The sequence below is a fragment of the Symphalangus syndactylus genome, chromosome 11 (assembly GCF_028878055.3).
Source record: "Symphalangus syndactylus isolate Jambi chromosome 11, NHGRI_mSymSyn1-v2.1_pri, whole genome shotgun sequence".
Taxonomy (NCBI): Eukaryota; Metazoa; Chordata; class Mammalia; order Primates; family Hylobatidae; genus Symphalangus; species Symphalangus syndactylus.
Genome location: NC_072433.2, coordinates 54,925,638 through 54,942,007, shown reverse-complemented (window position 1 = coordinate 54,942,007; position 16,370 = coordinate 54,925,638). Strand labels below are relative to the sequence as shown.

Genomic DNA, 16,370 nt, shown 5'->3' with positions numbered 1-16,370 from the left:
CCTTGGGCTACTAGCTCCGCCCCTGCCCTCGGCATCCACCATAAGGCACCCTTGACTCAGACTTTTTATTGTACTCAAGTAAAAACCCGCCGGACCCACGGCAGGTGGCACAGAAAAGAGGTAGGAGGGGGTAAGGACACTGAGGATCAGGTCTCCAGCAGGTCTGTCCAGTGTGCCTGCAGAGGCAAGAAGTGTGGTCACAGGCAGCCCAGGTCAGGGAGTGGGGTAGGGAGCCCGCCACCAAAGCCTACTCACCTCTTCTAATTCTGAGTCTTCTACTTCTTTCTCAGTGTCCATTTGGCACAGCCAAATCAGGTCTCCCCAAAGCAGTGACTTCTCACAGCTACCAAGGAGAGGGGCAGGTAGGAGATACAGAGTCAGATGCCACAAGCGCCCTCCAGTATCGGCCCTGGATGCTGAGATGAGTACTCAGCTGCCTGGGCCTGGATTGCACAACTGGACACCCTCTACCCAGAGGTGGACCAGGCTGGGGCCGGGGGACTGCACTCACCAAGGGCATTGGCCCTCTAGGGGCAGAAGCTGCCCTGGTTCTTCCCGAAGAAACTCCTCTGCCAGGCAGATCACATGGGCCCTTAGCGGGCAGTCAGGGTGGGGGCAACACAAGGGCCCCTCTTCATCCTATCCCAGGCAGTAGGCAGGTAAGAGACAAGCAGGGAGAGAGAGCTGGCAGCAAGCCCCTCTGTGCAGCAGGCACTGTTCCGGGCATTACAAGCTCCATCCCATGAGGCCAGGGTGACTGTTATTTGCATCTTACGAATGAAGAAACTGAGGTGGACAGTTAAAATCCTTGCCCCTGGGACTAAGCTGGTGAACGTCCTGTGAACATCAGCAGTGACTGAGTCACAGCCTCACCACTGCAGCCAGACCTGATCTTCCTCACAGCTCAGCAACACCCAGCAGGTCACTGAATCTCCACAGGGAAAGTCCTCTACTCACTCACAATTACCGGTAGCTCAGTAGAAGGCACCCATCGTCCATTATTTTATTAAATATTTAGGCCCGGCACGGTGGTTCATGCCTGTAATACCAGTATTTTGGGAGGCTTAGGTGGGCAGGATCACCTGAGGTCAGGAGTTTGAGACCTGCCTAGCCAACATGGTTGAAACCCTGTCTCTACTAAAATACAAAAATTAGCCGGGCGCGGTGGTAGGCGCTTGTAATCCCAGCTACTCTGGTGGCTGAGGAAGGAGAATTGCTTGAAACCCGGAGGCAGAGGTTGCAGTGGGCCGAGATCGCGCCACTACACTCCAGCCTGAGCGACAGAGTGAGACTCCATCTCAAAAAAATAAATAAAAAAATAAAAAGAAAATTTCTGGGCCATCGGCTCTGTGCAGGACTTTGTTCTATAGCAGTGATAAGTGCTGCCCTCCGAGAGTGCAGTATGGCAGCTGGAGTGGGAGAGACTAATGAGATCAAGAAAACGCATAGCATGCCAGACAATATTAAGTGTTAAGGGAAAGGGGTGGCAGAAAATTGCACAAGAATGAGCAGCAATTCATTACATCGTTTTAGAGACAGGGTCATGTCCAGGCATGGTGGCTCACGCCTATAATCCCAGCATTCTGGGAGGCCGAGGCAGGCAGATCACTTGAGGTCAGGAGTTTGAGACCAGCCTGCTGAACATGGCGAAACCCCATCTCTACTAAAAACACAAAGATTGGGCAGGTGTGGTGGCACACTTGGGAGGTTGAGACAGGAGAATCGCTTGAACCCAGGAGGCGGAGGTTCCAGTGAGCTGAGATCACTGCACTCCAGCCTGGGCAACAGAGCAAGACTCTGTCTTGAAAAAAAAAAAAAAAAAAGGGCCGGGCGCGGTGGCTCACGCCTGTAATCCCAGCACTCTGGGAGGCTGAGGCAGGCGGATCACGAGGCTAGGAGATCGAGACCATCCTGGCTAACACGGTGAAACCCCGTCTCTACTAAAAATACAAAAAATTAGCCGGGCGTGGTGGCAGGCGCCTGTAGTCCCAGCTATTCGGAAGGCTGAGGCAGGAGAATGGCGTGAACCCAGGAGGCGGAGCTTGCAATGAGCCGAGATCGCGCCACTGCACTCGAGCCTGGGCGACAGAGCTAGACTCCGTCTCAAAAAAAAAAAAAAAAGAGATAGACAGGGTCATGCTCTGTCGACCACACTGGAGTGCAGCGAAGTACAGATGGCCTAGGGAAGAACCTTTTCGTCAAAGGGGAAATGGTGAAGGCCCTGAGCAGGTCCTGCTTTGCTCAGGAATGGCCGTAAGTACTATAGCATCTGCATCTTAGAGATGGGGATAGGGTGGCCAAAGCGTGTCAGTGGATTTCCCTCAAGAAAGAGCTGGATCCGAAGTCCTCTCGACTCTAGAGCCGTCTGTGCCTGAGGGGGACCTCACCTGGATGGCCTGGGCGCACAGGGAGCAGCAGGCCCCTGGATCCCCCTGGTCTGGCTCAGGCTCCGCGTCATCAAAGGGACCTGCGCGGCGCCTTGGGGCCGGGGCCTGGGGCGGTGGAGGCCCGAAGGCCAGGGGCACGTGCGGCGGCGGCGGGAGGCAGAGGTCCTGGTGGAGGTCTAGGCGCAGCCAGCGCAGCGTGAGCGGGAGGCGCGCCCAGGGCGGCGCGCGCAGCATGTGCGCCAGCACGCGCAGGTGGAACGCGAAGGCCGTCTCTCCTCGCAGGCGAGGCCCCACGTGCGCCAAGCGGCGCGAGGCGTGCGGATGCTGCCAAGCCCACTCAAACTGCGGGCGGTGTACAGGGGCGTCAGGGCGGCTCGGAGCGAGGGGCGGAACCCAAGCCCTCGCCCGGCCGCCGCTGCCCGGTCTCCTTCCTTACCCGAAGGGCGGCCACGGAGGACGGGAAGCCGTGCACGACGAGCACCATCTCCCTGGGGAGGAAAACGGGGATGTCCCTGTCGAAGCCCAGCGCCTCAGCCGCGGGTCCCGTCCAATCCCACCCGAGAACGGGGTCCTCATTCCCGGCTTCAGCCGAGAGGTGCAGCCCCCTGCACCTGCCCACCTCAGGCCCTGCCTCCAGCCCAGGTACCCACCTGTCCCCCCTCCTCTCCCTCCTGCACTCCACCCGACTCCAGCGTGCCCACCAAGACCCCTACGCTGGAACCCAGCCTGGATCATCACCCCCGCCCCAGCTAGCTACTTCCCTGAGTTCCGCCGCGGAGATGCCCCGGGCACCGCCTCCCCGTCACGCTCCTCCCCTGCGACAGGCCCCGTCCCCGCCACGGACGCCCCGCCCCAGTCACAGTCCTGGCCGGTCCTTCTCATCGGGCCTGTGCCCTGCGGGGTCTGCCTCCTCCGGGAAGCCTTCCTCCGGGCACACAAGTCCTCCCCCTCTCACCAGGGCCCTCGCCCGCTGGTCCGCCAGGCGCCGCCTTTTTTGCGGCCCCCATTGTGCTGCTGGACCCGACGAGCAGGGTTGACAGTGAACCCCACGTAGACGCGGCCCCGGTACCGGGGGTTCAGGCAGTAGAGCAGGTAGACGCCGAAGAAGCGCCCTGGCCTCGCCGCGACCCCCGCGGGACCCATCGGGGCTTGGGGTTCGGGAACCACAGCAGGGAGTTGATTGCCGTGACCTAGGGTCCAGGGGAGGGCTGGATCGCTAGGGCTGCAGGGTGCTTGCTTCGGAACAAGCTCCCGGGGACTATCCGGAGGAAGCCTGGAGGCCGCCGTAGCGCGGGTACTTGCTCCTCTTCTGTCTGGAGGCGGCTGTAGAAGTCCGACCGCGGAAGCCAGACTGCTGTCGGGTCGGCGAGCGCGTACCATTCAGCATCGGCTCCGCCCGAGTCCCACCTTCCTCAGGCTCTGATTGGCTGACAGATGGCAAGCGCGAAAAGCCTGGACCATTGGAAAGCCCGGCTGCTTGAGGGCGGAAGTACTGCGTTGACGTACGCCTTAGTAAGGGCGGAAGTGAGTTTTCCAGCGGAAGCGGCTCCTGTAAGGCAGCAAAGTAGCGTGGCCGGCGTCCGAGCCGGGGTTGTGTCTCCGCTGGGCTGCCGCCCCAGCTGGACTACCGCCATGGAACTCAGCGCCGAATACCTCCGGGAGAAGCTGCAGCGAGACCTGGAGGCGGAGCATGTGGTGAGTTGAGCCGCCGGACGAGGGGAAAATAACTCGGGGGGCGGGTTCGGCACCATTCATATTCTTCCGCTCGGTAGGAGGTGGAAGACACGACCCTCAACCGTTGCGCCTGTAGCTTCCGAGTCCTGGTGGTGTCGGCCAAGTTCGAGGGGAAACCGCTGCTTCAGAGACACAGGTGAGACCCTGGGAGCACCTTGCCTAGCGAGGTCTCAGCTCCTGCACCACAACCCCAGCCACTCCCCCTACCCCTGCAACCTAACTCCCGCACTCCCCCGGCGTGGCTCAGGGACCTTGAGGATCCCACCTTCGTGACCCCTGCTTCGAGTATTTCGATGTAGACCCTCTCTCCAAGTACGTGTTCCCACGGCCTGGGGACTACAACCTTGGGGACACCTACAGTCTCTCGGGTCACCCTAGCCTCGGGGTGTGCGATCACCGCCTGCCTTTTCCTAACCCCGTCTCTCGCCCCAGGCTGGTGAACGCGTGCCTAGCAGAAGAGCTCCCGCACATCCATGCCTTTGAACAGAAAACCCTGACCCCAGAGCAGTGGGCACGTGAGCGACAGAAATGAGGGACTGGGATCTGCACAGCCATTAAATTATAAGTCTGGACCAGCTTCTGTGTCGATTTGTGTGTGGGAGGGGTGCTGAGGCCGAGTCTAGGACCTGGCCTCTCCCTGCCCTGCCTCCGTCCATTGTTTTACCTTGGACACGTCTCTGTCCCCATCTAGGCCTCTATCCCTGCTTGTAAAATGAAAGTTCTACCGTAAAAGGCCCTTCCAGGGTCTACTGAGAAAGCCTTCTCTCTGTAACTCTGTGTAGACGTCTAGGAGTCTGTACTGCCACCACCCACCCACCTCCCAGAGAGCTCAGGGTTCCTGCTCTCTGCCACCCTTGAAGATACAGAGATGAGGAAGTGATCAGGCTTTCAGGGCCCTGATCAGTTGAACAAACCTCTCCCTCTCCCCGACATCACCGCAGTATCAGAGGCACCATATAGAATTCCACATATTCCCTGCAGGTTCCCCCTGGCCTTCTCAGGCCCAAGAGGGAGTGGTGCCCACGTAGGGGCTCATCAACACCTGGAATGCTTATGTTTTCAGACCCACTGGAGAAGTTTCCAGTGGCCCCATAGCCCTGGGCTTGATGTGTCTACAGCTGCCCCCGGAGGACCATGGAGGTTTTAGGAATAGTGGGTGTGGGACGGGGGTAGGAGTGAGATTAGAGTAGGAATATAAGGCTGACCTGTCAGAAAATTGGGGCAGGTGATGCCCCTGTATCAGTCTTCATAACAGGTTAGTAGGGTTGCTAGGACCTTGTTTGTTTTATTTGTTTTTTGTTGTTTGAGATAGGGTCTTGCTCTGTCGCCTAGGCTGGAGTGCAGTGGCGCCATCTCAGCTCATTGCAACCTCTGCCTCCCAGGTTCAAAAGATTCTTGTGCTTCAGCCTCCTGAGTAGCTGGGATTACAGGGGTGCACCACCATGCCCAGCTAATTTTTGTACTTTTTGTAGAGACAGGGTTTCATCATGTTGGCCAGGCCAGTCTCAAACTCCTGGCCTCAAGTGATCTGCCCGCTTTGGTCTCCTAAAGTGCTGGAATTTTAGGCGTGAGCCACTGTGCCTGGCCCAGATTGCTAGGACTTTGAACAGAGGTCCCTGAGACCTAGGGAGGTAGCCCAAATAACCCAGTTGGGGCCAGGGCTCATTGAGAGTGAGAAATTGCAAGTTTCAGCCATCACACACTGTTCCGCGTTTTTTTGTTTGTTTGTTTTGAGTCTTCCTCTGTTGCCCAGGCTGGAGTGCAGTGGCGCAATCTTGGCTCACTACAACTTCCCCCTCCTGGGTTCAAGCGATTCTCCTGCCTCAGCCTCCCTAGTAGCTGGGATTACAGGTGCACGCCACCATGCCCAGCTCATTTTTGGGGTTTTTTGATTGTTTGTTTGTTTGTTTGTTTTTGAGACAGAGTTTTGCTCTTGTTGCCCAGGCTGGAGTGCAATGGCACGATCTCGGCTCACCACAACCTCCGCCTCCTGGGTTCAAGCGATTCTCCTGTCTCAGCCTCCTGAGTAGCTGGGATTACAGGTATGCGCAACCACGCCTGGCTAATTTTGTATTTTTAATAGAGACAGGGTTTCTCCATGTTGGTCAGGCTGGTCTTGAACTCCCGACCTCAGGTGATCCACCCTCCTCGGCCTCCCAAAGAGCTGGGATTACAGGCCACTATGCCCGGCTTTCTTTTTTGTTTTCTTCCCACACCTCTACTGCCCAGGTAGTTTTCTATGGCATACTGAAGAGGCGGGGCCTGGAAATGAGGCCATGGGTGGTCCCTGCTTGATATGAACCAAACCCCACTATGGCTAAGACACCCATCCCAAACAGCCCTGGGTCCTCGCATCTCAGGATCACCTGCTAAGTCGGGCATCAAAACCTATTCCCACACCCACTCCCCACAAGGCCTGACAGACCTGTTCCTGCCAGGTCCCTCACAGAGGCCAGGACCAAGCAGAACCTACAGGAAGGGCTAGAGAGGCAGAAGCGCTCACTACACAGGGGAAGGCTCTGAATTCAAAAGGGGAGACTTAGGGCCAGGCACAGCAGCTCACGCCTGTAATCCCAGCACTTTGGGAGGCTGAGGCAGGCAGATCACTTGAGGCCAGGAGTTTGAGACCAGTCTGGCCAACATGGTGAGACCCCACCTCTACTGAAAACACAAAAGTTAGCCGGACGTGGTGGCACACACCTGTAATCCCAGCTACTTGGGAGGCTGAGGCACGAGAATGGCTTGAACCCAGAAGGCAGAGGTTGTGGTGAGCCGAGATTGTGCCATTGTACTCAATTTGGGTGACAAGAATGAAACTCCATCTCACAAAAAATTAAATAAATAAAAAAATGGGGAGACTTAGACTCTGACTTGGGATCTGCCCTTCAGTGAGCTGGGTTCCTACTCCCAGCCTCAGTTTCTTCTCTGGTAAACTAGGGTCAGCCTGTTGCTTTAGTTCTGTGTTTTCCTTACAAGAAGTTCCCTTGTTTTATATATATATACATATATTTATTTTATTTTTTTTTTTTTTTGAGATGAAGTCTCACTCTTGTCCCCCAGGCTGGAGTGTGATGGCATGATCTCGGCTCATTGCAACCTTCGCCTCCCAGGTTCAAGCAATTCTTTTGCCTCGGCCTCCTGAGTAGCTGAGATTATAGGCACCTGCCACCATGCCCAGCTAATTTTTGTATTTTTAGTAGAGATGGGGTTTCATCATGTTGGCCGGGCTGGTCTCGAACTTCTGACCTCAGGTGATCTGCCCGCCTCGGCCTCCTAAAGTGCTGGGATTACAGGCGTGAGCTGCCGCACCCGGCCTATTTATATTTTTTAGAGACAGTGTCTTGCTCTGTCACCCAGGCTGCAGTGCAGTGGTGCAATGGCTCATTGCAGCCTCAACCTCCTGGGCTCAAGGGATCGTCCTGCCTCAGCGTCCTGAGTATAGGTGCGCACCACCATGCCTGGCTAATTTTTTATTTTATTTTTTGTAGAGACGGTATCTTGCCATGTTGCTCAGGCAGGTCTCAAACTCCTGGGCCCAAGTGATCCTCCCGCCTCAGCCTCCCACAGTGCTGGGATTATAGACGTGAGTCCCCATGCCCGGCCTCCCTCGTTATTTTTATCTTTGGACCTGCAGTTTAAAAGATGCCTACCCTGTAAGTGATGGTTGGTTCATTTCCTCACAAGCAACAGTGCCAGCAGAGTCACGTGCAACCTGATGTTTTGGTTGACTAGGAAAGGCAGATTTTTGGTAAATTTGGGAATTATTGAGGTCCTAAGCTAGGGCCTTAAATAGCTCAGTTGTGTCAGCTCTGAGAAGGAGCTTGGAAACGGAGAGCAGCCTCCTGGCCCACATCAGCATGGCTGGTTTCTACCCATGAAGGCCCTGTTCCTGTGATGTAGTAAGTCAGGGGGCATCCCACATCCCCTGCCATGGGTCAGTCCCCTCAGCGTGGTGGAGGGGAAGCTCTAGGGCTGGTCGGTTCAGCAGACCCCGTGTCTAGGAGACCAGTCATCAGAGTCTGGGAGGTACCAGAAAATAAAGCCATTTTATTATGATTTTTTTCTCTGCCATGTGGCTGGGAATGGGAAGTGAATGGGTGTGAATGGCTGACCCTGCTGAAGGCCCTGCGGGGTTCTACTTGGCCTGGACTGTCTCCTCCAGCCTGTCCAAGCGCTTCTGGAGCTCTTGCACCGTGGCCTGGAGCTTCCGCATCTCCTCCTCCAGCCGGGACACAGCATCCTGGGGACCCAGTGCTGCATTAGGCCCAGCTCCTCCCTGGCTCCCCTTACCCCAGCATCTGCTGAGCCCCATCCCTAGAGCCCTGGCCTTGGGCCCTTTAGTCACTCAGCTGGTTGCTGCCTGGAGACCTGCAGGCCTATCAGTCTGAAACCTGTGTTCTGAGGCCTCAGGATTACCACTCCCAGCCCCGCAAAGATTCCCAATGTTGTGAGTTTGAGCTGCCCCAAATGCCAGCCCCACCCCACCCTCCCAGTTTTATTCCCTGGCTTCCCGGCCCTCTCACCGAGCTGGGAGTGCCACTGGCCTCTGGTGCTGCCCTCCTGCGCCCGGTGTCCAGGCCCCGATTGACCCTCAGCTCCCGGCTCTTTGGGGGTACATAGCCATCCTTGAGGGAGATGAGGAGGGGCCCAGCATCCCGACCCCCCAGCCACTCCTCAGCCGTGAGGGCAGGGTCGGGCCCTGCGGTGGGTGGGTACAGGTCCTCCTGGAACAGGTCCGACTGTGGGCAAGGCCAGGAATAGTGAGGAAAGCGCTTATGCCAGGACACCCCCCTGCAAGACCGAAAAGTCAGTGCCCAGCCTGGAGCCCAGGGTGGGGCGGGGGAGCATCACCTTTCGAGGCACTGTCATGGCAATGGGCTCACACCTCCGTTCGTGCAGCTTGTAGAACCTGTGGGAAGGGGAAGGTGAGCGGGGCCCACAGTCTGGTTGGGCGGGCTTGGGACTGCCCAAAGAGCGTGCTGCGGTCAGGGCCGGGGGTCAGTCACCTGGCGATCTCACACTTGTTCACCTCCAGGCCACGCTTGGGCATGTAGCCCATGCCCCGCTGGGACTCCTTGGAACTGAACATGGAGAGATAGTGCAGGAACGGGGCCTCGGAAGTGATCTCAAAGTACCGGATCGAGCTGTCACCCTGTAGGTGGCAGGTGCGGAGGGAGGGTCAATACCAGCAGATGCCTGCTGCCCTGGCCCTCTCCAGGCCCATCCTGCCCACCTCCCACCCCCACCCCGCCTGACAAGGCCACCTTGCCACAGAGGTAGACGATGTTGGTGTCAGGATCAAAGAAGGGCAGCAGGACACCGCTGCTGGTGTCCAGCTCCTGCAGGGACAGTGGCTCCTCCAGGTGCTTCTGTAGACACAGGTGAGAGGTAACATCCCAGGCCCTGGGATGGTGGTCTTCCCTGGGCAGTGACCTGTGAGGGCCCTCCCGACCAGCCAGTGGGAACACCCATCTCACGCCTGGGTAAACTGAGGCCCATGGCCATCCTGCCAGGTGAGTGGCAGAGCAGGGACGAAACCTCCAGTCTTGGTTCCCAGCCTGGGGGCCCTCCGCTTCCTGCCCCGGCACTCACTGTGTCCCACAGCGCCACCTGCCGCTCACTCATGCGGCTGAAGCCCGTGGTCAGGATCTTCCCCTCCGACACGAACACTGCACGCACGGGCCGGGTCCCCTCATGGGGACGGTCCTTCTCCTGCAAGGAAAGGGAGGTGGTAGGTCAGGCACCCATACACACCCTACGGGGCCAGTCCCAGGTGGAGGCGAGGGAGGGCAGCATCCAAGGGCCTGGCTGATGGTGGATAAGGATAAAGGCTGTAGGGTCAAGGGTCAGGGTGGATGGCGACTCACAGCTACCACAGTGCCTTTGCGGGGCTCGATGATGCGCACGCGCTTGTCACGGCAGGAGGTACAAATGAGGCCTCCGTCTCGGCTCCAGTCCACACTGTAGATTGTGTCTGGGTGCACCTCTGGGCCCAGCGTCAGCACGGCCTCCCCAGTGCCCACGTCCCACACCATGATCACATTGTCACAACCTGCACGTTCCCCACAGTGTCAGAAGCCATGAGCCTCCTGCCCTCATCCACTGCAGGCCACCAGCCACCCCCAGGCCCCTCCTCCCGCAGCACCTGCACTGAGCAGCACGTTCTGGGCTGTGGGGTGCCAGGCCACAATGCCCACACGCTTGGTGTGGCCCTCCAGGGTGACGACGGGCTCCCGCAGGGGCAACATCAGGCCCCCATCCGGGATCTCCCACACCTGCAGAGGAGGGGCCAGTGAGTCTTCAGGGCTCCAAATGTCAGATCCCATCCTAAAGCCCCTCTCCCAGCCCCTGGGTCCCTACCACCACTCACCATGACTGTGCAGTCCTCGGAGCCACTGGCAATGACATTGTCATTGTGCGGGCACCAGGCGATGTCTAGCACAGGGGCTGTGTGGCCACAGACCGTGGGCGCATTCTTGTCCACACGTCCAGTCTAAAGGCACAGCAGGGCCTTGGATGGAGGTGCTTTTGCCCCCCAAACGCAATCCAACCTCCCCACACCTCCTTCAGAGAGGCCCAGAGAGGAAAGCTGTGGTGTCCCTGGGAGCTGGACCAGGGCCTGGGGTGGGGGCGGGGGGCAGGTTGTTCTTCTCTTGTTCCAGTCCCAAAATGGCCTGGGCAAACCCCAGGAGGGCTGGCCACGCATGGCAGAGGTTGGGGGCCGTGCAAGACCCTGGCGGAGTTCCCGCCAGTCTCTGTCTCAGTCTGACTCTGCCCTTAGGGTTGGCACCCCCACCCCAGCTTCCCCGAGTGAGGCTTCCATGGGCACAACTGGCCCTGGAGCCAGGACAGGTGTATGGGGGCTGGGGGGGGTGGGGGCAGCTCCCCAGAGAGCGAGTGTGAGTGGTGGGGCTGCAGAGGTGGGTCCTCCCAAAAGGAGAGGGGCCAGGGAGCCTGTCCTAACTGGCCCCAGGCAGGAGCAGAGGTTTGGAAATGGCTTCTTCCGGGGACAGCTGCTTCAGCAGGGCTTCCTGTGTGATAGCCGTGCGGGGCGCGGGCCCAGCTCTCACCCCGACAACCACTTCCTCTTCTCTTTGCTTCCATCGGCCCTTTTAAGGTAACAACTTGGGGCCCATCTCCCCTTCCTGTCTTACCCCCCAAAGAGCACAGGAGTGTGCTGGGGGTGCGGGGCAGCAGACAGCCAGCGGAGGGGGCAGCAGGCTCCAGGGGAGGGTAGGGCTGGGGGTTGGGGAGAGCGCCTCTTGCATCATCCCTGCCTCTTAGCTGGGGGACAGAGTTGCTAGGTTCTCAGGCAGGCCCAGAGCCAGAGTCCCTCCCAACCCTGAGAATGCTGCCAGGGTCCCCAGACCCCATCCCAACCCTCTCTGTGTTTCCATGGGGAGAAAGCCCCAGGCTGAGGCTCAGGAGGGCTGGTCGTGGGTCTGCAGGACTGTCTGCAGTCGGGGGCCCCCAGACCCCAACACAGCCCTCTCTGTGTTTCCAGCCCCAGGCTGAGGCTCAGAAGGGCTGGTCATGAGTCTGCAGGACTGTCTGTAGTCCTGGTCACTGGTGTGACCCATCTTGTGTTGGCTCCTTCTGAGCGTCAGTTTTCACACAGCCACAGCACAGAGGAGCTGGAGGAAGTGCAAGGCTCATGGGGCCCAGCTCAGTTTTCCAGATGGCAACACAGGCCCTGGAAGGCCTGGTGACAGTCACCTAATCAGGACCTGCACAGAGCCATGGGTCGGGTGGAGGAGCTGCTCCCCCCAGGGCCCCAGGGGCTCACCTTGCCCAGGGGCAGCACCAGGAAGGCCCCTCCCCCGCTGGCCTCACAGATCAGGGCCACAAACTTAGGGTTGACAGCACAGAAGCCACTGTCCCAGGTGGTCTGTGAGACGCGCACATCTTCATAGCACTGGTCGGCCTTGGCCGGCTGTCCAAACACGTGGCGGAACTTGCTGGAGCGGACCACCTGCCGGCTCATTCTGGGGGCGCACAGCATAAGAGCATTTCTCCCTTCAAGTCAACTCTGATCTTCCAGTGGTCCCCACCTCTCCCAGGACACCCCTCAGTCTGGCTTTTGAGGTCCCAGCATCATCTCCAGGGACTGCCTATCCTTTCCTCTGTGGCTGATGCCTGCTCGCCTTCCCAGCCTCTCCTTCTGTCTAACCTGCAAGTCCCCTTCTCCCTGGCCCCAGGCCACTCTGAGCCACCCTCTCAATCTGTACCCTCAGCCTCTGCAACAGAGCCTGGTGTGGTGTTGCCCCACTGCATGTTTGTTGACTGACTGGCTGATGGATGCAGAGCCCGTCCTTCCTAATGGTTCAGACTCAGGCGTCATCAGCCCAGATGGCTCCGAGGGTGGGTTCTCTCTTAGTTACCGTGTCCAGAGTCCACCTCCCTCACACCCACACAGCCCTTCCTAAAGGCAGGGACAGGAGCTGGCCTCCCTCGCCTGCTGGCATGGGGCTGGACACAGGAGGAAGTGGCGTGGGGGCTGCCCGAGGGGAGTGAGGCGGCAGGATGGCTTCCCCAGCAGGTCTCTGGCTCAGGTCCCGGTATCTCTTCCTCCCCATACCTCTGCCTCTCGCCTCCGCTCAGAAAAGCAGGTGCCCTTAAGAGCCATCTCCACCCCCATGTGAACTGCACACAGGAAGGGAGAGGCCACTCCGGCTGCTCTGAGGTCCAGCTAGAATGGTTTCCCCCAGTATCTTGGTGGGGAGCAAGGAACTCCAGGGGCGACCTTGTGCCACCGCATCACCTTCCTGCTCAGGGAAGGGGCCTGTGCTGCCGCTCGGAGGGTGCCATGCCCAGAGCCTCTGCCCCTAGCCTCAGCCTCGCCTACTCACTGGGGGCTCCAGCATCCCCGGCCACCCCAGGACTCCCGAAGAAGCTGCTAGGTCGGCCTGCCCAAAGAGCGGTGAGGAGCGTATGTGAAGATCCCCAGTCTTAAGTAGCAGCCTGGGTCTGGAGAGAGGGGAGCCCTGGACCAGAGGTGAGGGACAGGAAGCCATCGCCCCACCCTGCCTTCTCCCCCGCCACAGGTACCAGGCCCGGAAACCACGGAAAGGGGAACTTGGTCTTTTCTTGTTTTGCTCTCAACCCCTTCCTGTCTCCAAGCCCAGGGCAGCTGCCCCGCTCACCCCACCCTGCGCCCGTCCCCACCCTCCCCGAGACTCAATTCCGGGGGGAGTCGGTCCCTCGACACTGTGCTGACCCCCGGCCACCCACCTCCATCTTGGCCGCGGTGGTCCCTAGCCCTCGCCTCCGCAGAGCGCTCTGGGGCCCCGGCGGCCCCCACTCCAGGCAGCGTCCCCCCACGGGCTGCTGCGCCCGCTGCCTGGCCCTGGCGCTGGCTGGGTCGCGGTGACAACCGCGCGCCCCCGCAGCCCGCGGCTCCCACGCGCGCGCCGCCCCACAGGTGGCCCTCGCCCCGGCTCACCCGCGCCTCCCAGGCCCAGCCTCACCTGCTGCCGAGAGAGGACAGTGACCCCCCAAAAGCCGGAGGTGGAGGAGGAAGAGGAGGAAGGAGCTGGAGGAGCCGGGGACTCGCCCGCTGAGGATGCTCTTGTCAAGACAATGAATGAGAAGCAGCCGTGCGCCCGCCTCCGGGGTGGCCGCGCCCCTTGGGGCGGAGCTCTTCCAGGCCCGCCCTGCGCTCCCGGGCCCTCGCTGCGGCCGCCTCCCTCCCCGGCCCCTGCCGGCGCCCCACGTTGGTCCCCAACCATAGCGCAGGCTGCCAGCCCGGCTCCGGGAAGCGAATCTGCACTTCTTTTTAAAATGTCAAAACGCAAAAACACCCCATTGCTTCTTTCCTCCCTGCGTCCGCCCCCAGCCTCCTCGCCAGCCTTTCCCCGGCAGGCACGAAAGCGCCCCAGGCCCGCCCGCCAGGCCTCGGTGCCCGCCCCGGCCCGGCTGCGCCGCCCCTTCCTTCCGGCCTCGCAGACGCCAGCGCAGGGGGCGCGGGGGGCGCGGGCGGCGCGGGCGAGGAGGAGCCCCGAGCGCGCTCCGGGACCCACGGGACCTAGCTCTTGCCTGGCTCTGAGATCTACGCATGGGTGGCCCCGGGAGTCGCTTCTCCTCCCTGGATCTCTTGTCTTCATCGGGAACACCCCTGCCCTCCTGCTGAAATAATCCGGCATCACGGGCACCTACTTCGTGCCAGGGGCTACAGGGTCGAGCGAGGCAGGCAAGCCGGGCAGGTTTCCGCCCCTGAAGAACCCAGCCTGGGGGAAGGAGGAGGAGCCCACGGCCGCTCCAAGCCCTGGCTTTGGCGAAGGCTCGAGGGCAAGGAGGAGTAGTTCCCACCCTTGGATTCAGAGAGGCTTCTGGAGGCAGCAACAGCGGGCAGGAAAGGCCTGCTCTAGAGTCAGACTATGTCATGAGTGCCACCGCAGCCTGTCACCTGCTGAGTGAGGTGTGGCCGCTACTTAGCCTTTCTCAGCCTCGGTTTCTCGCTCTGTAACAGTCATACCTGCCACGTAAGAGGTATGGGGATGATTACCTAAAATAACCCCAGGAAGTCAGTAAGGACCTCATCTAGAAAGTGGCGGATGCTTAATAAACGTTAGCTCACAGCCATGCGTGGTGACTCACGCCTGTAATCCCAGCACTTTGGGAGGCCAAGGCTGGCGGGTCACCTGAGGTCAGGAGTTCGAGACCAGCCTGGCCAACATGGTAAAACCGCATCTCTACTAAAAATACAAAAATTAGTGTGGTGTAGTGATGCACGCCTGTAATCCCAGCTACTCAGGAGACTAAGGCATGAGAATAGCTTGAACCCTGGAGGCAGAGGCTGCAGTGAGCCAAGATTGAGCCACTGCGTCACCCAGTCTTCCCTGGGTGAAAGAGCAAGACTGTCTCATTTAAAAAAAAAGGGTTAGCTCTTGTCATTCTTGTTTATAAAGTATCTGGGCTGGGCCTGAAAGGATGAGGAAGAGCCAACAGGCAAGGCTAGAGGGGTGACCTGTAGGCTGAGGGACAGCCCTGTCGTGTGGAGAAGTTCAAAGAACAGCAAGGGACGGGTTCAAGTCCCACCTCTGCTACTGACTGGCTGTGCGATCTTGGCCAAGAGGGCTAATCTCTCTGAACCTCATTTTGTCATTGGTAAATGGGGAATTAATAAGATTTGTCCTGCCCACCTCACAAAGTTATGAGGCTCCGGCAGGGTGCAGTGGCTCACGCCTGTAATCCCAGCACTTTGGGAGGCCAAGGAGGGCAGATCACAAGGTCAGGAGATGGAGACCATCCTGGCTAACATGGTGAAACCCCCTCTCTACTAAAAATACAAAACATTAGCCGGGCATGGTGGCAGGCACCTGTAGTCCCAGCTACTTGGGAGGCTGAGGCAGGAGAATGGCGTGAACCCAGGAGGCAGAGGTTGCAGTGAGCCGAGATCATGGCACTACACTCCAGCCTGGGCGACAGAGCGAGACTCCAACTCAAAAAAAAAAAAAAAAAAAATTACCCAGGCTTGGTGGTGCATGCTTGTAATCCCAGCTACTCTAGAGGCTGAGGCAGGAAAATTGCTTGAACCTGGGAGGCGGAGGTTGCAGTGAGCTGAGATGGCACTATTGCACTCCAGCCTGGGCAACAAGAGTGAAACTCCGTCTCAAAAAAAAAAAAAATTAGCTGGGTGTGGTGGTGTGCACCTGTAGTCCCAGCTACTTGGGAAGCTGAGGCAGAAGAATCGCCTGAACCCGGAAGGCAGAGGTTGCAGTGAGCCAAGACTGCTCTACTGCACTCTAGCCTGGGCAACAGAGTAAGACTCCATCTCAACAACAACAAAAAAGTTACTAGGCTCAAATGAGACAATAAATCTGTAAATCTTTTATATATTATTCAATTGTAAAAACCTTAGGGCTGTACTGTACTCAAAGGCCTGCGACTGGATGGGACTAGACCGAGATAAGGTGGGTACTCTGATGTGCAGTCTCCAACAGAAGTGACAGGAATAATAACTGGCTTTTATTGAGTGCCTACTATGTGCTGGGCACTGTTCTAGACACTATATTATGTTCATGTAATCCTCATAGCACCCCTGGGTAGCAAATACTATCTCCATTTTACAGATTCAGAAACTGAAGCACACGCTGCCTTCAGCTCTGGAGGGCCTCATGTCCTCACACAGGACAAGTGCATTGGTGAAGGACCTGAAAACCAGGCTCCTGAAGGTGGTGAGCCTGACGGCCCCGGAGAGGGCAAGGTGCGGGCAGACAGTGCTGCTTTCAGAGGCCAAGTGGGCCGCAG

At 58.7% G+C, this 16,370-nt stretch overlaps 3 protein-coding genes across 8 annotated transcripts; 1 reads left to right on the top strand and 2 right to left on the bottom strand.

The window, feature by feature from the left end:
- Nucleotides 1-51: 51 nt before the first annotated feature.
- SLX1A (SLX1 homolog A, structure-specific endonuclease subunit) lies at nucleotides 52-3,792 on the bottom strand. 4 transcript variants are annotated; one of them, XM_055298301.2, is made up of 6 exons: nucleotides 3,343-3,792; nucleotides 2,824-2,875; nucleotides 2,388-2,729; nucleotides 512-639; nucleotides 256-343; nucleotides 52-176 (listed from the first exon to the last, which is right to left on the bottom strand). In XM_055298301.2, the coding sequence occupies exons 1-6, from the start codon at nucleotides 3,765-3,767 to the stop codon at nucleotides 147-149; spliced, it is 1,065 nt and encodes a 354-aa protein (XP_055154276.1). In that variant the 5' UTR covers nucleotides 3,768-3,792; the 3' UTR covers nucleotides 52-146. The 4 variants fall into 4 exon arrangements, with proteins under 4 accessions (XP_055154276.1, XP_055154277.1, XP_055154278.1 ...); XM_055298302.2 differs by having other exon boundaries at nucleotides 2,388-2,723; nucleotides 3,343-3,767; XM_055298303.2 differs by lacking the exon at nucleotides 2,388-2,729 and having other exon boundaries at nucleotides 3,343-3,767.
- BOLA2B (bolA family member 2B) lies at nucleotides 3,309-4,696 on the top strand. Of its 2 annotated transcripts, none has more exons than XM_055298323.1 (3): nucleotides 3,309-4,082; nucleotides 4,198-4,257; nucleotides 4,554-4,696. In XM_055298323.1, exons 1-3 carry the CDS (start codon nucleotides 3,822-3,824, stop codon nucleotides 4,602-4,604), a joined length of 372 nt encoding a protein of 123 aa, XP_055154298.1. In that variant the 5' UTR covers nucleotides 3,309-3,821; the 3' UTR covers nucleotides 4,605-4,696. The 2 variants fall into 2 exon arrangements, with proteins under 2 accessions (XP_055154298.1, XP_055154296.1); XM_055298321.1 differs by having other exon boundaries at nucleotides 3,822-4,082; nucleotides 4,160-4,257.
- A 3,452-nt stretch (nucleotides 4,697-8,148) lies between these two features.
- CORO1A (coronin 1A) lies at nucleotides 8,149-15,559 on the bottom strand. Of its 2 annotated transcripts, XM_055298769.2 has the most exons (11): nucleotides 13,589-13,673; nucleotides 11,908-12,106; nucleotides 10,492-10,614; nucleotides 10,267-10,396; nucleotides 9,989-10,173; nucleotides 9,714-9,833; nucleotides 9,386-9,490; nucleotides 9,128-9,273; nucleotides 8,973-9,030; nucleotides 8,645-8,860; nucleotides 8,149-8,361 (listed from the first exon to the last, which is right to left on the bottom strand). In XM_055298769.2, exons 2-11 carry the CDS (start codon nucleotides 12,103-12,105, stop codon nucleotides 8,257-8,259), a joined length of 1,386 nt encoding a protein of 461 aa, XP_055154744.1. In that variant the 5' UTR covers nucleotide 12,106; nucleotides 13,589-13,673; the 3' UTR covers nucleotides 8,149-8,256. The 2 variants fall into 2 exon arrangements, with proteins under 2 accessions (XP_055154744.1, XP_055154742.1); XM_055298767.2 differs by lacking the exon at nucleotides 11,908-12,106 and having other exon boundaries at nucleotides 13,589-15,559.
- Between the last annotated feature and the right edge of the window lie 811 nt (nucleotides 15,560-16,370).